General features: G+C 40.2%; 3 protein-coding genes across 3 annotated transcripts; all 3 read right to left on the bottom strand.

The window, feature by feature from the left end:
* Nucleotides 1–461: 461 nt before the first annotated feature.
* LOC116194528 (40S ribosomal protein S29-like) lies at nucleotides 462–2135 on the bottom strand. The gene is made up of 3 exons (XM_031523346.1): nucleotides 1978–2135; nucleotides 891–990; nucleotides 462–653 (listed from the first exon to the last, which is right to left on the bottom strand). Exons 1-3 carry the CDS (start codon nucleotides 2037–2039, stop codon nucleotides 645–647), a joined length of 171 nt encoding a protein of 56 aa, XP_031379206.1. The 5' UTR covers nucleotides 2040–2135; the 3' UTR covers nucleotides 462–644.
* Nucleotides 2136–2554: 419 nt separating this feature from the next.
* LOC116193496 (PXMP2/4 family protein 4-like) lies at nucleotides 2555–5395 on the bottom strand. The gene is made up of 4 exons (XM_031522218.1): nucleotides 4840–5395; nucleotides 3792–4020; nucleotides 3369–3493; nucleotides 2555–2925 (listed from the first exon to the last, which is right to left on the bottom strand). Exons 1-4 carry the CDS (start codon nucleotides 5179–5181, stop codon nucleotides 2836–2838), a joined length of 786 nt encoding a protein of 261 aa, XP_031378078.1. The 5' UTR covers nucleotides 5182–5395; the 3' UTR covers nucleotides 2555–2835.
* A 3399-nt stretch (nucleotides 5396–8794) lies between these two features.
* Nucleotides 8795–13071, bottom strand: LOC116193590. Its single transcript, XM_031522330.1, is given in 6 exon segments — nucleotides 8795–9228; nucleotides 9346–10197; nucleotides 10199–11663; nucleotides 11822–11994; nucleotides 12088–12243; nucleotides 12768–13071. Coding segments are annotated over 6 exon segments (2847 nt in total). The 5' UTR covers nucleotides 12912–13071; the 3' UTR covers nucleotides 8795–9171.
* Between the last annotated feature and the right edge of the window lie 1999 nt (nucleotides 13072–15070).

Here is a 15070-nt window from a genome sequence, read left to right as displayed (position 1 = left end):
CTTTTGTCAAAATAAAATGGCCTCGAATTTCGATCAACCATTAATTCTCCTGCCCACCAGACCCAGAATTCCCCGATCATCGTCAGAGAGCAGTTTGAGTATGCAGTTTTATTGTTCGAAGCAGTAGTAGACTATTGATAACTCTTAACTCAGAGGAACAATAAAGTAGACTATAGGAAGACCATATCAAGCTAACAAGATGAATGCGCAGTTTACTATCTACTAGGCATGGTGCCAAAAGAGTGACCATAACTCAGAATTAATTGTCGGAACAGATGAGCAAACAAATACCTAACTCTTAATACTATGTCGAAACTTTCCGACCACAACTCAAAACGTCAGGTAACTTGAAAATAGCTATCCGTTCCATTAAGATCCTGTCTGATGATGCGAGTGACCATCAGGGACGCCGCGATTGACTTTTCATGCAAACATTCAGGGCCATTAGAGAGAAAATGGACTGGAGTTCAGGAATTAGATATATTCAAATCCATAATAATAATAATGCCAAAATGTATGAAGATAGGCGATCTGGTTCAATGTCAAATACAAGTAAAGGAAAAGAAATACATTAGCAAGTTCCTGGAAGACTATCTCAGTTCTCAGATGCTTAGGCGCAGCAGCCCGGGAAAGTGCAAGGCTCTTCAGCGGTACTGCAAATCAATGAGAAAACATAAGAACAAGCGACCAGCACCGTGATTCAACATCATAAGATTGAGAAGAAAAATGTACTGGTGATCTTAGAACCACTAACCTATACTTAAACCGAAGAATAAATCATAACTTCTAGTCACATTTTTAATGCCCAAGAGATGGAAAGTATGAAAATAGATCTACCAATCACTATCCCCTTAATAAGATGATGGAGCTGAAAACTCAAGAGAGTATACCTTAATGAAGCCAATCTCCTTGGCGTTGCTGCGGAAACACTGTCTGCAGCACATGAGTCCATACTTCCTGATCAACCCGTGGGGGTTCCCACACACACGGCTGTAATAGGTGACAGAAATGTCATCAATCTTTAACCAAGGTATTGCAAAATATGCACAAAATTAGTTCAGGTAGTAAACTGCACGGAAATGGCAATTATCTAATGCAAACACCAGAAGCTAGTAGAAAATAAGTTTCAATGGAAGCATCGCCATGATGGAGTCCTAGACGATAACTGCAGCCAAAGGCTCCACACAAAGTATCAATACATCCCATGGTTATTTTAGGAGAAATACAACATCAGGGCTTCAAAGTACAGAAGCTAAGCTATAAGGAACCCCATCCTCTAGGGAATTTTCCAGTTTAGATGACGAAAATTCAGATTCACCAGTGTATGATCAGGTCTCAATAACATAGGCTTTGCTTTCACGAACCCTACCTTAAGATATTCAGGCAATTTGATGTCGATTCAGTATTATCATGTTCTCTCTCGATTATAAGTAATTCAAATATATAACTGCTATAGTGCATAATTGATTACTGCTCAATTGGGTTCAACATCATACTCATCTCCTTATTGGATGATGCATCCGATTTCCTGCGCAGCCTTTTTTTTTTTTCCCTCTTTCTCATCATTGTTTTGCCAAATAAACCGAACCGAAAACCTTAAACACGCGCGAGACATGCACACAATTACTTGTAATCCTGAACTCGACAGACTGCAGAAGACTGAACATGATTCTGCCGTCACTAATTGAACTGGAGAGCAATTACAGTCCAAAAAACTCCAATATCAAACTTCCAAATAATTACTCAGCAAATCCCGGACAAGAAAAAGGGAAAGAAACATAGCGAACGAGTTGAGAAGCTCAGCCGCCATTAACCGAGCTCTCACAATCAAAAGTAAGACTACAAGATGCAACCTTTAGCATACTATTCTACGATCTCTAAAGTAACACGATCAGAGGACAACCAAACGAGGAACTTCAGCTCATTTACTGAGCGACTTCCGGGAGAATGATGAGAGAGAGAGAGAGCGAGGGGTACCATGCGCGGGAACCGGGGCCATAGTTCTTGGGATGGGAGTTCCAGATGTTGGAGTGGCCCATTGCTTTCAGCTCGATGCAGAGAACGCAGACTGCTACGGGAAAATTGCGCGGGGCCGCTGCAGAAGATGGAGGAGGAGAACTCCGCAATTTTGGTGTTTATATATGGACGGACACCTCGGGGAACCCTAATTTCCCAGCTGGACAAAAGTACGTAATTACTTTTTAGCCACCCAACTTTTCGTGACATGCTTTTTAAGCCCTTCCACTGGCGATCAGTTCTGGAAATGGTCTTAGTCTTTAACTCTTATTAACTTCGCAAAGGAGGCTATTAAAAGCTTTTTGAGAAGACCAAGTAATATAATACGTGATGCAACGAGTCGGACCGGGCCTCTGTTGATATATTGCACGTTGATACTAGTGTCGTGTTCAAAATAAATGCCAATAAGTTCCTCATCGTTTTTGAATTTTAGCAGCCTCCTTTCGGGACTTTAGAATAAGAATACACTCTGCTTTTCGATCGATAGACTCCGAGGATACGAAGTAAACATCGGGGAAGGAGTATTCGGCGACAAGAATTACGAGAAAGGGTACTTCTTTTGCCACATTGACATCCAAAGATGCACTGTTCTTACACTTTGTAAATTACACCTACTACTGTAAGCAAAATTAATTCAAACAATTGCAGTAAAATAATTTGCAGCCAGGGAGTTGATCGCTGCCCCAAAACTATGAGCCGACTATGGGATCAGAGACTCCGCCAGTACCGAATTTCGGGGACGATTTCTCGTGCCTGAAGTCCGAAATATCCGCTGTGAAATTATTTGCCGAGGGCGGAGTAGTTGACTAACGCTGGTGTTCAACAAGAAGAAGTCTCCACTTTCTCTAAGCTTGCCATGTAAGTGAGGTAAATAGTCCACAGGTACGAGAACGAGTTGCTCATCAGTGGCTGCAAAATCCAAAACCACGAAACATGGATTTATAAAACACTAAACTAAAGAGGAGAAAACACTAAAGAGGCCATTCTAGCTTAATCTAGTGCAATTATGGAGCCACTTGAGAGTAGCCGTGAAGGAAATTCGGAACATATAGTGTCAAAAACTATCCCTTGAAGCAAACAAAGGTTGCTGAAAACTGTTGCAGCTGACGGTTTTTATAAAAGGTTGCAACTCACAAAAGCCTATTTGCAATAATTAGGAAAAGCTCGCAATACACCCGAGCTCAAAAACATTCTCCCATAAAAGAGTCTCCTTGATAGCATCTTGAACATGATTTGACATATTATCCACCATACACAGAGTGAATGCAGAATTAGCAAGCACATAAGGCTAAAAGGAGGCGAAGAAAAAGAAAACGAGTCATAAAAGCGAAGAAATGGGAAAACTCTTATACCTGTAGATGGACAGGGATGAATTTGAAGGTGATGAAATCGCAAGCGGGCCAGTACATAACACCACTAATCAATGTAGGGACCAAGTCTCGTTTCAATCGTGCAACGATCTCTGCCCCATTTTCACCTGAATATGGGAATGATACGAAATGCCTTAGAGGTGTCGTTGGCACAAGTTTAGCAATTGGCATTAAGCTTTTGAAACTACCTCCAACTGCAATGTCTCAAGTAATCAACGTAATATAAGCAGAAACATCCTTTCTTCCGATTATCTTGAAGAGTAGGTTAGATAACCAGATGCTATGTTAACTTAACAACACATCAGTCACTTCTAATGATTTTTCTACATATCAGTTGGGAGACAATCTTGGGTCTAGTATGCATTGACAGATTAGAAGATTAAACACATTCAGATGTCTAAATACCTTGTAGATGTGCATTTACACAGAAGAACACAACAGTCATGATGGGTCCATAGATGGCCTGGCCCATGACCATCTTCTTCAGAGTGGAGATGAGATCTCGTTTTGGGAAGAGCTGCGACACTAGATTGAACCAGAAGTGAAGGGAAGGTCCTAATATAACCATCCCATATCCAGCCATTCTTAGTGTCCTCTGAAGATCATATGAATCTGATTGTGCTCTTGCAATTGTCTGCAAAAAAACACAATTGTGAGTGGAAAGTCATCGATGATATGGGTGAAAGAAGCACAACTACATGATCACTCATTCAGTAATACAAGTGAAGAGTTGATACGATACCTAACTTTAAGCACAAAATGGATGATACAAATATGGACTTCACGGGTATTAATGAACAATACTTAAAATATCAACAAGGCTTGATATTGTCAAAACAATTTGGTTCACACTAATGCCAATTAGTACCAACGAAACCTTTGTTAAAGTGCAACTAGATAATGAGGATTTTACTTCAAATCAGCAAGACACTCTTAGGCATTCGAATGCAAAAACACTTAATACTTCAGCAGTACTGTATATCCTCGACGCACTTCAACACGGAGAATTCGACTGATAGATAAAGGGTCATATGCTATATATTACAGAGAATATCGGTGAGCAACCAAAGCCAGGAATTCAGCAAGGCCATATTATCCACTCAAAGAATCAGAACATTAAACATACGCCCAAATGTTTATCCCACAACATGTTCTGAAAGGACAAGAAAAGAACAGATTCAGGGCACATGTGGTGCCAGAAAACTCTTCCATTTTCTACTTAAACACGGCCATTCCCAATAATTAACATAATCCCGACATGTTTTTATCACATTCTCCATATTCCAGCAAAAGTAGAAACTAAAACAGAACAACCTTTTCCAAACGAGTCCTCACATTTCCGTACCACAAAGCGATGCAATGATGACAAACCAAAAACGTACCAAATCAAATTCAATCCATCCAAGGAACATAGAGAACACCCAAACATCCAAGAACTCATTTTTTTCTTCACCTGAGACGACAAATCAGCAGCCGTGTAAATAAGCGCGCAGGTGACGCTCTTCGTGATGATAGGCCTAGACTTGACCATCCCCAAATACCACCCGACAAGGCCGACCTTGGACGAAGCCGCCCCAGCCGACGAGGAGGAGGAGAACATCGCGGTCGTGGGGGTAAGATCATTGCACTCCCTGATTCTCCTGGGAAAGTTGGGTAATTTACCGAAGTAGGGCCTGCTCTGCGCTTGGCTCCCGGGAAAATGGTGGGAATGGGAAACCTGGTGGTTGCTGAAACTGGGTCCCTGCTTCTGCAGCGTGCGGAGCAGGGTAGAGCTTCTCCGCAGCACACCACTCATCTTCGCCTCCTAGCTCCGGTCTCTTCAGCAGAATAACGAGACCGAGCACAGGCTTGCTGGGCGGCTATGGAGGACTATGGATCGAGGTTTTGCAGCAAGGAGGAGGAAGAAGGGTTTTGGGGAGAGAGAGAGAGAGAGATTGCCAAATATATGGGAGCAGAGGGAGGGAGGGAGGAAATGACAAACAATGGCGCTATGGAGCATGTCGTCTCTACCCTGTCCTCCGAATTGTCCCGGCGAGTATGAAATTTCTGTACTCGCGAGAAGGTTGAAGAAGAAATCTCTCTTTTGTCGTAAGCAAGAAATTAAGCTCGTTGATGGCTGAAGGCGAGCCACCGTTCTCGTGACACGTGTCAACCCAGCCATCCCGTGATGCCACGTGTCCAAACGACCAAACGCGTTTCATTCATGCTCCTGACTGGCAGCTTCTTCACAGAAATGTCCCCGGAAATCTCGCTTATCTGACTGACCACCCCGCATTCTGGATTATTGTTTCAAGTGAACCCCTGCTGGCTGCAGTCCTGTTTAGTTTTTACTAAATTTCTGGCTTGTTGTAGGGTGCTTCGATATCAAAAATTTCGAAAGGAGGACTGCTGGAAATGGCAAATTCGACAAACATTAGTCTAAGCGTCTCAGTTTTCTCAAGATCTTTGTTATTAAAGTACTTGAAGGTGGTTTTCGTATCTCCAGTCACTATTTTGCTCTTACATCGACTTTCAGTTTATGTTCAGATATGCAAACCTGCTGCGTTCTACAAGGCACGGATAGGTATCTTAAATTACTCATTGTTATCGTTGGGGATAAAGTCCTGTTAGCTTGTTATCGTTGAGACGACTGGAAGATCAAGTTAACAATGAGAAAAGAATACCAGTTTCTCCTTTGAAAGCGCAATGAACCTCACGCATTTCCTGATTTTCTCCTCTCTTGAGAAGAAAAGAATCGAAGCTGCAAAGACTTCCTCTATTTTCCAAGAAGCCAAAGGAAGTAATGCTTACAGACATCTGAGTGACTTCGACTAGGAGAAAGATTTCGGTATGTGTCCCTCTGGTTTGTTGCTAAACAAATCCATGATGCTGACAAGATTCGTTAGATTTCCCAGCTCCTTTGGTATGTTTCTTTCAATATCATTCCTGTATAGCTCCCTGCATAAATTACCGAATCAATATTTGTTAAAGATAGGCACTTTTGAAAGTGTAGAACTTTCGAGTGATTCAGCAAGCAGAGAAAAAGCAAAAGAATTTGATCAGTTTTACAAAATAAAAAAAAATAAAAGGATATTCTCAAATTGATGTTATGAGCAGATTTATCAAATCCAGAAGCGAGAGAAATCAAATAGACATTTAGGCATAGCTGCAAAATAGGGCAATTTTTCATTGCTGGTTCCCCGGTCCAACTAAAAACAGCCTAAGGAACAATTTCCGTTACCCAATATATTTCAATATATTAAAATTTGAATAAACTCAAGACATGTCAGGGGTATTTGGTTGATTTTTACATTTTCAAACGGGTAAATAACAACGCGTATCAAAGAGGGTGTAATCAGTAGCATGGCGTATATCCTCACATGTTGATCAAAAGATTCTAGATTTGATACTCGTTGTGATACTATTGCTTTCCTTTTATTAGTTGTTAGAGTTTCAATTTTATTGTATTAAACCTTGAAGTGCCCTCCCACGTAAACGAGAAAAAAATTAATGTGACTAACTCTACAGCCAAATTGGGTACAAAAATCCTTTTCACCGGAAAAAAAAATAGGGTATAAAAATCCGAATATTCGGAAACAGCTCAGCTGGGATTTTCGGCCCTACAAATGGGGCAGCCAATCTCACGCATTGGACGTGAACCGGTAGTCCGTCTCAACTACAGAACAGACGCGCCAGGCAATGTTTTAGATAATCTCCTAATTTTACCCCAGAAGTTTTTTATCATCGAAATTTCCCCCCGATACTTTTTTAGTTTTTCCAATTTTTGCTTATTTTACTGACTTATTATGTGATATGTCTCCATCTTACCTTACGGATATGTGGCGAAGTAAAACGAATGAAATTCCTACAATAAAAGTAAAAATTACGACATCATTTGCTTGCATTTGCTGAAATTGTAGTTGGGTGTTATCAAATCGTGTGTCAAGTTAAGATTACTCACACGTCCTGTCAGTAAACTGAGACGCTGAAAACAGGATGATGAATTGAAGCGAGCAGATCAACTCATTCACCAGAGCAAGAGAAGAGTGAATTTAGGCTAAAGTCGAACAGATCTAACCAATGGCGTAGGAAAGAATTATGAACCGTCTCACTTAGAATAAAAAACCTAATTTCATCGATTCAATATTTGCAAACTTCCCATATGGGTTTCAAAACACTAATGAAACTGGGGTGATGGCCGTGTTACGCATGGTCATTAATGATGTTATTACGAAAATATTTTATTGTGGCATTTAAACTAATATAGGATAGTTAATGGAAAGAAATTATGTGAGATTGATCAATTTAAAATTAATAGGATAATCAATGTTACATAGTCGGTGAAAATTAAATTGAAGCAATTAATGAACCTAGGAATCATTCTCCTTGGATAATGTCAAAATTAACATGTGCTAGTTAAGCGGCAAAAAACAACACATTTTGTAATTTGTGAAAAATGATTTGAAAGCTACACATTAATTAACTTTCAACAAGTAAATGTGACAAAATCAATTAAAGTTTATTATTTTTTCAATAAAATATATATATAAAAAATGAAAGTATGGATAGTATAGAATCTGCATAGTACACATACTACCTTAAATCCTAAAAGACTATGTCATAATAGATCTGAACATTTGCATCGGAATGGTAGATTGGGGTATGTTGTATGTGAGAAAATCATCTGTTTGATCTAAAATATATTATATATATAATGAATTTATTAAAAATATAATAAAAATAAACAAAAATGAATTACAATCGCGAGAATACGAAATTCGAATCATATTCTCTCTTATGTCGCACTAAATAGCACACCATTCATATAGATATAAAGATAGAGAGAGATAAATAGATTCTTGAAAATTAATTTGTTGTAAAATTTATAGAAAAATAAATATGCATATTAATATTATTTACCTTATAATTGAGTAAACGTATATAGTAATATATTATTTTATAATATTATTATTTACTTTATCGTTAAACAACGTATTTATTATTGTATTACTTTATAATTTTATTATTTGTTTCATCCTTAAAAATTTATTTGCCTAATAAGACGAAATAGTAATATGAACACACTTATTACTTTCGTTAGTTTATTCATCGAAAGTCGAATAGAATATGTTACAAGTAAAATAATTTTTTTAAAATATAACAAAAATAAACGAAAACGAATCACTGTTTGGAGAATACAGAATTCTAAACAACGTAACATTTATATAGATATATGTATATATATAGATATATAATATATAGATAGCCCGACCGAACCCAACCAAACCGGTTGATGCTGAACCATTTATAAACCTTTGTTCATCAGATCAACTTGTGGAATGCAATTTTGACCCTTGCAGACTAAAATCACAGAAAGCAGCTGCCCACTTTTTTCATCATTTGATAAAAAAGGGAACAACTCTTTGTAATGTTTACTCGAAGGAAATCTCTGATTCAACATGATTATCTGCGTCTCCCTCGTGTGCTATATATATAGTGCATGTCCATATCAAACTCTCCGATAAACGGTTCCTCTGAGAGGACCCCAGCTTAAAAACAACCGGTAATTGGGAGCAACGAATAATACGGGACACGAGAAATAGTCAACATTCTATTGAACAGCTTGAAGAAAACAAAAATGACGAGTCGGGTATTTGTCGTAGAATTGACGTAAGAGTTTGTGAGTAATTCACCGAGCTTTTGATGTAATTCACAGGGTTGACACAAGTGTTTGTGAGCAATTCACAGAGCTTTTTGATGTAATTCACAGGGTTGACACGAGAGTTTGTGAGTAACAGCACAGCATTTACATCCCCTTGAGAGCTTTTCTCCTTTCCTCCTCTTCAGCTTTGATCCAGGCAGCCTTGATCACAAACATCAGTCACAACAGAAAGCTTTTAAATCAGTTATCCCTCGTACATGGATATTGGTAGTAAAGTAAAAAAAAAATCCGAATCCGAAACTGAGAAAGAGAACTTACTTTATCTAGTTCGAGTTTCGAGAGGTGCGGCCTCATGGCATTCCCCAAGCTCGTACCACCCCAAGCTTCCTGCAACTCCTTTTCCCGTGCTGCTTTACGTGAAATCGAGAGCTTGGTCTCCTCTCGTGGCTCCGGATGAGACGCTGCCTTTTCCCTCTCGAGCCTCAACTTGTGCCTCAACAAAATATGGTCGAGGCCGTCTTTTTCTTCTTCCTGTGAGTGCATATTTGAATCACTCCTCATGACATTCCCCAAGCTCATACCTCCCCAAGCTTCCTGCAACTCCTTTTCCCGTGCTGCTTTACGTGAAATCGAGAGCTTGGTCTCCTCTCGTGGCTCCGGATGAGATGCTGCCTTTTCCCTCTCGAGCCTCGACTTGTGCCTCAACAAAATATGGCCGAGGCCGTCTTTTTCTTCTTCCTGCGAGTGCATATTTGAATCGCTCCTCATGACATTCCCCAGGCTCATACCTCCCCAAGCTTCCTGCAACTCATTTTCCCGTGCTGCTTTACGCGAAATCGAGAGCTTGGTGTCCTCTCGTGGCTCTAGATGAGATGCTGCCTTTTCCCTTTCGAGCCTCGACTTGTGCCTCAACAAAATATGGCCGAGGCCGTCTTTTTCTTCTTCCTGCGAGTGCATATTTGAATCGCTCCTCATGACATTCCCCAGGCTCATACCTCCCCAAGCTTCCTGCAACTCATTTTCCCGTGCTGCTTTACGCGAAATCGAGAGCTTGGTGTCCTCTCGTGGCTCTAGATGAGATGCTGCCTTTTCCCTCTCGAGCCTCGACTTGTGTCTCACGAAAATATGGTCGAGGCCGTCTTTTTCTTCTTCCCATGAGTGCTTATTTGAATCATTCCTTTTGGCTTTTGGCAAAAAGTCCTCTGGTTTGATCTTCATTCTCTCTTTCCAGTCGAGACACATGCCTCACCAAAACTTTGTCCAAACTCTCACAGTCGGTGGCACAATTTCCATCTCTTCCTTGCTTCTTTTGGTGCTTCTGATATTCATAATTGGTTCCAGAAGAAAGAGCTTGCTGTTTGTCCTTCTCTAGACGGTGCACGGGCTTGACTAAGATCTTATCAACGCTACCTTCCCTCACTTCCCCGTCAGCCAGATTCGACTTCATATTTTCTTTCCCGACAAGTTCAGTCCTCCTGTTCCTTGCTTCTAAGACTTCTCTTTCAAGCCTTGAGACATGTTTCAGAAGAACCTTGTCTAGGCTGGGAACCTCGGGGACACCTTTCTCTGAATTCCGACGTCTCATATCAGAGCCATTATCTAAAACTTCCCCTACCTCTTGTTCTACGACTTTCCTAACATCCGTAGAAGTCTTACTAGCCTTGGCTTCTAGCACCTCTCTCTCGAGTTTTGACGTATGCTTTACTAAGAACTTCTCTAGATCAGGAAGTTCTGAGTGCACGCTTATGTCACTACTGTTACTAGCCACTGTTGCTTCATCCCTAGCCTGGTTACTCTTATGATCCCTGGCTTCTCGGACTTCTTTTTCAAGCTTTGTCTCGTGCTTGACCAAAAACTTGTCCAGGCTCGGGAGTTCAGACTCTGTTTGACTTCTCTTTGTGAACCTTTTGAGATAATAATTTCTACCACTTCCCACTCCACATGATGACATTCTGCGGGAATTATTGGTATGCTCACAAGAAGCCCCAGGCTCATGAGACTTCTTGCTCTCTACTTCAGCAAGGGCAGCATTTAAACCACATGTTGCAACTATTGTAGCCAGTGAAGAAATGTCATTTTCCTGCAAACCTTTGAGCCTCTCAAACATCATATTAACAATCTTTTCCGTGTTCAGCTTCTCAAAAGACTGCCTTCTCTTAGATTTCCTCTGTTTCGTCCCTTCAACTGGTTTCTCAGTAATCAAGTTAAGATCAGTAGGATCATAACTGCTTAGAGAAGCTCTTTCAAAATCTGACCCTGACTCCGATTCACATTCTGAAGACGCCTCCAACTGTTCCTTATGACAATCATCTTCGTCTGGGTTTTGCCTGATTTTATGCAGCAACTCTTTAAATTCAACTTTACTGCTGAAGAAAGGGCAATTGGCAAGCCTAACCAAAGCAGCTTTGACTGCAGCTGCTACTTCTCTGTCCACCTCAAATGCTGTTTCAAAAGATGCTGTCACAGTGTGGGTAGTAAATCCTCCTTCTACTGAAGACAATTCAACCTTAGAAGGCTTCTGGGGGCAGTTTGGCTTATCATACATGATCACTCCCACTGCTGTTGCTGCTTCAAAAGCTTCAATTGCTGTCTTCTCTGCCTTTTCCAACAGTGCTTCTGCTTCCTTTGTTTGTATCCTAAAGGAAGAATGAAGAAAGCAGGGGCCAATCAGAGCGACTTAGACACTGTAGCATGAAAGTTTCATGGAGCTACACATTAAAAACTTAAGCTTGAGATCCAATAATATACAGTTGATGTCACGAGTTAAAATGGTACTGATCATTCAAAAGTTCACCTGGCTGCTCGGAGTATTCGACACCAAGATGCTTCCACCAAAGCAGCTTTCCGGGCCTCCATTGCCTTATGTGCTGCCTCTCTTACTGCAATCTTTTCTCTCAAAACTCTGCAGTAATGAGGATTTGCATCTCCTAGAGTTTCATCGAGAGTTAAATTCACACCGTCCATTTCCTAATATTAAAGATACAAAGAAGAGAGAACCTCCGATTAGCATACCAGTGGAAATTTCAAAATGGATCAAGGGAAGATAGAAATGATGCCAACCTGCAGCATCTTTATTTTCCTCTCTAAGTAGGAGTCCACCTTCTTCCGTGGAAACCAATTAACTGGAGAAGTTTTACGACGAGGGGGCTTCCTGATTTGCGATGAGACTTTGCTAAGGCAGTTTGTTGATTGGCCTGTCTCCTTCATCATCTTACTCTGCACCATTTTGGGGGGAAAGAAAGTAAATTTCTGAACAAGGATGCATTCAGAATGATCACGTCATCCTACGGATAAACAGCTATCGAAAATTGAAGCGATATGACCCAAAAATGCAGCTTCGGACAAGAATTTCTGTTCAAATTCAGCAGAGCAACATAAGAAGACTGTCGGTTTGCCCACCTAATTAATTAAATTAACCACACCTTCAGTCTCTTCTCATACAATACGGGACATGATGATATCACAGTATGCACGGGCTTGGCACAATAAGTGACTACGAAAAAATTGATGGAGCCATAACGAAAGAAAAGATCAATCTTGACTGTCATCCTCCTCAGATGAATATCGAGGCTTTTGACGCCCGAAATCTGCCGAATTGGCAGCTCCAACTCTGAGCAAGTTAGGTTTCGCGAAATCAAAGTTAAACTACGAGGCAAGCGGGATCAAACCAATTCGTCCTTAATTTCAAGAAAGCATTCTCCTGCCCTAATTTCAGAATCGGAGAGTGAAGGTTGACTTACCTTTCCGGCCTTGGAGGACGCACTCATAGTGATAACAGCAGTCGGCGAAGGGACGGGGCTTCCTCTTCCCTCGTCGGGGGCAAGATCGGGACTTGGCTTATCCGAGAGTGGGATGCAGCCGAGGTCCAAGCAGCCCAAATCCATGGCCGAAATCATCAGAGAGTCGGAAATCGAGAACGGAAGTAGAATTTCAGAGAAAGGGTTGAACAAGGAATCGTTTACTCCCAGAAATGGCCGAGAGAGGTATCAGTCGGAAGAAATTTCGAAGAGAGAAATGGAAGTAGCCGTTACGACTTACGAGAGCAGTGTATGTATGCATCGGGCACAACGGTCATTTTATTTTAGACTAGTGGGCGACACTTCCATACTTCGCAGCCCATGGTAGTAGCTCTCTGTCGCCCTCCGAGATTGACACGTGGATTAAGATGTTTGCCAGGTGGCCGGTAATTAGACAAAACACACATATTGGTCCCTGAAAGATGCAAATTTTGAAAAAATCATCCCTAAAAGATTTTGGTTGTACAAATTGGTATCGCCGTTTGAAACATTTCGACAGATTAGTCCCTTCATGTATTTTCCATCTCATCCTAATAGAAAACGCTGATGTGGCGATGAGTTGGCTCGTTAAATGCTATGTCAACCACGAAGAAACCTCAAAACAACATCGTTAGTTTCAAATTTTAAAAAAAGAATCTTTTATGTCACCGAAACTGGAGGTGGGCCCCGATCTACCACTCCATGTCTCTCTCTTTTCTAAAGAATCCTTTGGCGACCTCACCTAAGAGGGAGAGGCAAGGGAGGTCGCTTACTCCCCTCCCTATCTCTCTCTCTTCTCGAACCAAAAGAGACTTCGACTACCTTACTCGAGGGGAAGGTTGCTGGGAGAGGGCCCTAATTTGCCCCCCTCCATCTCCCTCTCTCTCTCTCTCTCTCTCATCTCGAACCAGAAGAGAGAGAGAGGGAGGGGGCATGCACTTTTGATTCGAGAAAGAGAGAGAGAGAGAGAGAGAGAGAGAGAAGGAAGGGGAAGATCGGTGGCCCACCTCCCGTTCCGGCCACAGTCACCATAATGGGAGATGGGCCACCAATTTGCCTCTCTATTATAAAAAGATATTTTTTTTATTAAATTTGAACAAAAACAACATCGTTTTGGGACTTTTCGTGGCTAACATGGCATTGGGTCAACTCATCACTTAACCGGCCACATCAATGTTTTCTGTAAAGGACGAGATAGAAAGATACAAGGAGGGACTAATTTATCAAAATGTTTCAAATGGCAATACCAATTTGTATAATCAAAATCTTTCAAGGATTAATTTGCACAGCGAGGTACTTTTTAGGGACCAAATTGTGTGTTTTGTCCTAGTAATTAGGTGTGAATTGGTCCGGGTACCCCGTAACTTTATTATAAGATTCGGATTCTATCTTGTATAAAACCAATTCTTAATTTTAAATCCGGACCCTACTATGTTATATAGTAAAACCGACACATATTTTCGGGTACTTGTTTAAAACCTATTCTCTTTTCTCTTAACAAAAAAACGAAATTTAGACACGCAATGATTTCGAGGAATAAAAGAAAAATAAGAAGAAGAAGAAGAAGCCCAGATGCGCAAGCAACCCTTGACATGAATACATTAATCAATTAGAAGTAGTTGATGACTTTATTAGAATAGAGTGGATCATAAAAGAATAGAGGGGTGATAGAAGCTTTTTGTTTATCAATGAACATTCATTGATTATGGAAAAAATGGGCTATAGAAGCAATGGTGCCAGTAAAATTAGTTTAGCTTTATTTAAAACTATTTTTTTGAATAAATTATCTAAAAAGATTTACAAAAGTCAAGCTATAAGCATAGATTGGATGTCACATAATATTATTATTTATATCGATTCTAGTTTTTGATGTGGATATTTGTTGATTGGAACGTGAATTGAAACATATTTTTTTCCCCAAATCATGTTATATAGCAAAACTGACACACGTTTCGGATACTTGTTTAAAAACCTATTATCTTTTCTCTTAACAAAAATATGAAATTTAGACATCACAATGATTTAGAGGAATAAAAGAAAAAAGAAGAAGAAGTCCAAATGCGCAAGCAACCTTTAACATTAATCCATTAATCAATTAGATGTAGTTGATGAATTTATTAGAATAGAGTGGATCACAAAAGAATAGAGGGGTGATAAAAGCTTTTTGTGTATCAATGAACATTTTGATTAAATAAAAAAAAAATTGGGCTACAAAAGCAATGGTGTCAATAAAATTAGTTTAGCTTTATTTAAAAATATTTTTTTGG

This window comes from Punica granatum, chromosome 2 (genome assembly GCF_007655135.1).
Source record: "Punica granatum isolate Tunisia-2019 chromosome 2, ASM765513v2, whole genome shotgun sequence".
NCBI lineage: Eukaryota > Viridiplantae > Streptophyta > Magnoliopsida > Myrtales > Lythraceae > Punica > Punica granatum.
Note: the sequence above shows the minus strand (reverse complement) of the source record. Positions and strands in the feature narration are given on the sequence as shown.

What these genes read in the sequence shown, in the direction of transcription:
- LOC116193496 (XM_031522218.1), bottom strand. Translation starts at nt 5,181, where the DNA reads ATGAGTGGTGTGCTGCGGAGAAGCTCTACCCTGCTCCGCACGCTGCAG. An exon ending in TGTAAATGCACATCTACAAG is followed by an intron (nt 3,494 to 3,791) that starts GTATTTAGACAT and finishes TCCCATATTCAG; the next exon opens with GTGAAAATGGGGCAGAGATC. An exon ending in TCATCCCTGTCCATCTACAG is followed by an intron (nt 2,926 to 3,368) that starts GTATAAGAGTTT and finishes TGGATTTTGCAG; the next exon opens with CCACTGATGAGCAACTCGTT.
- LOC116194528 (XM_031523346.1), bottom strand. Translation starts at nt 2,039, where the DNA reads ATGGGCCACTCCAACATCTGGAACTCCCATCCCAAGAACTATGGCCCC. An exon ending in GGCCCCGGTTCCCGCGCATG is followed by an intron (nt 991 to 1,977) that starts GTACCCCTCGCT and finishes CACCTATTACAG; the next exon opens with CCGTGTGTGTGGGAACCCCC.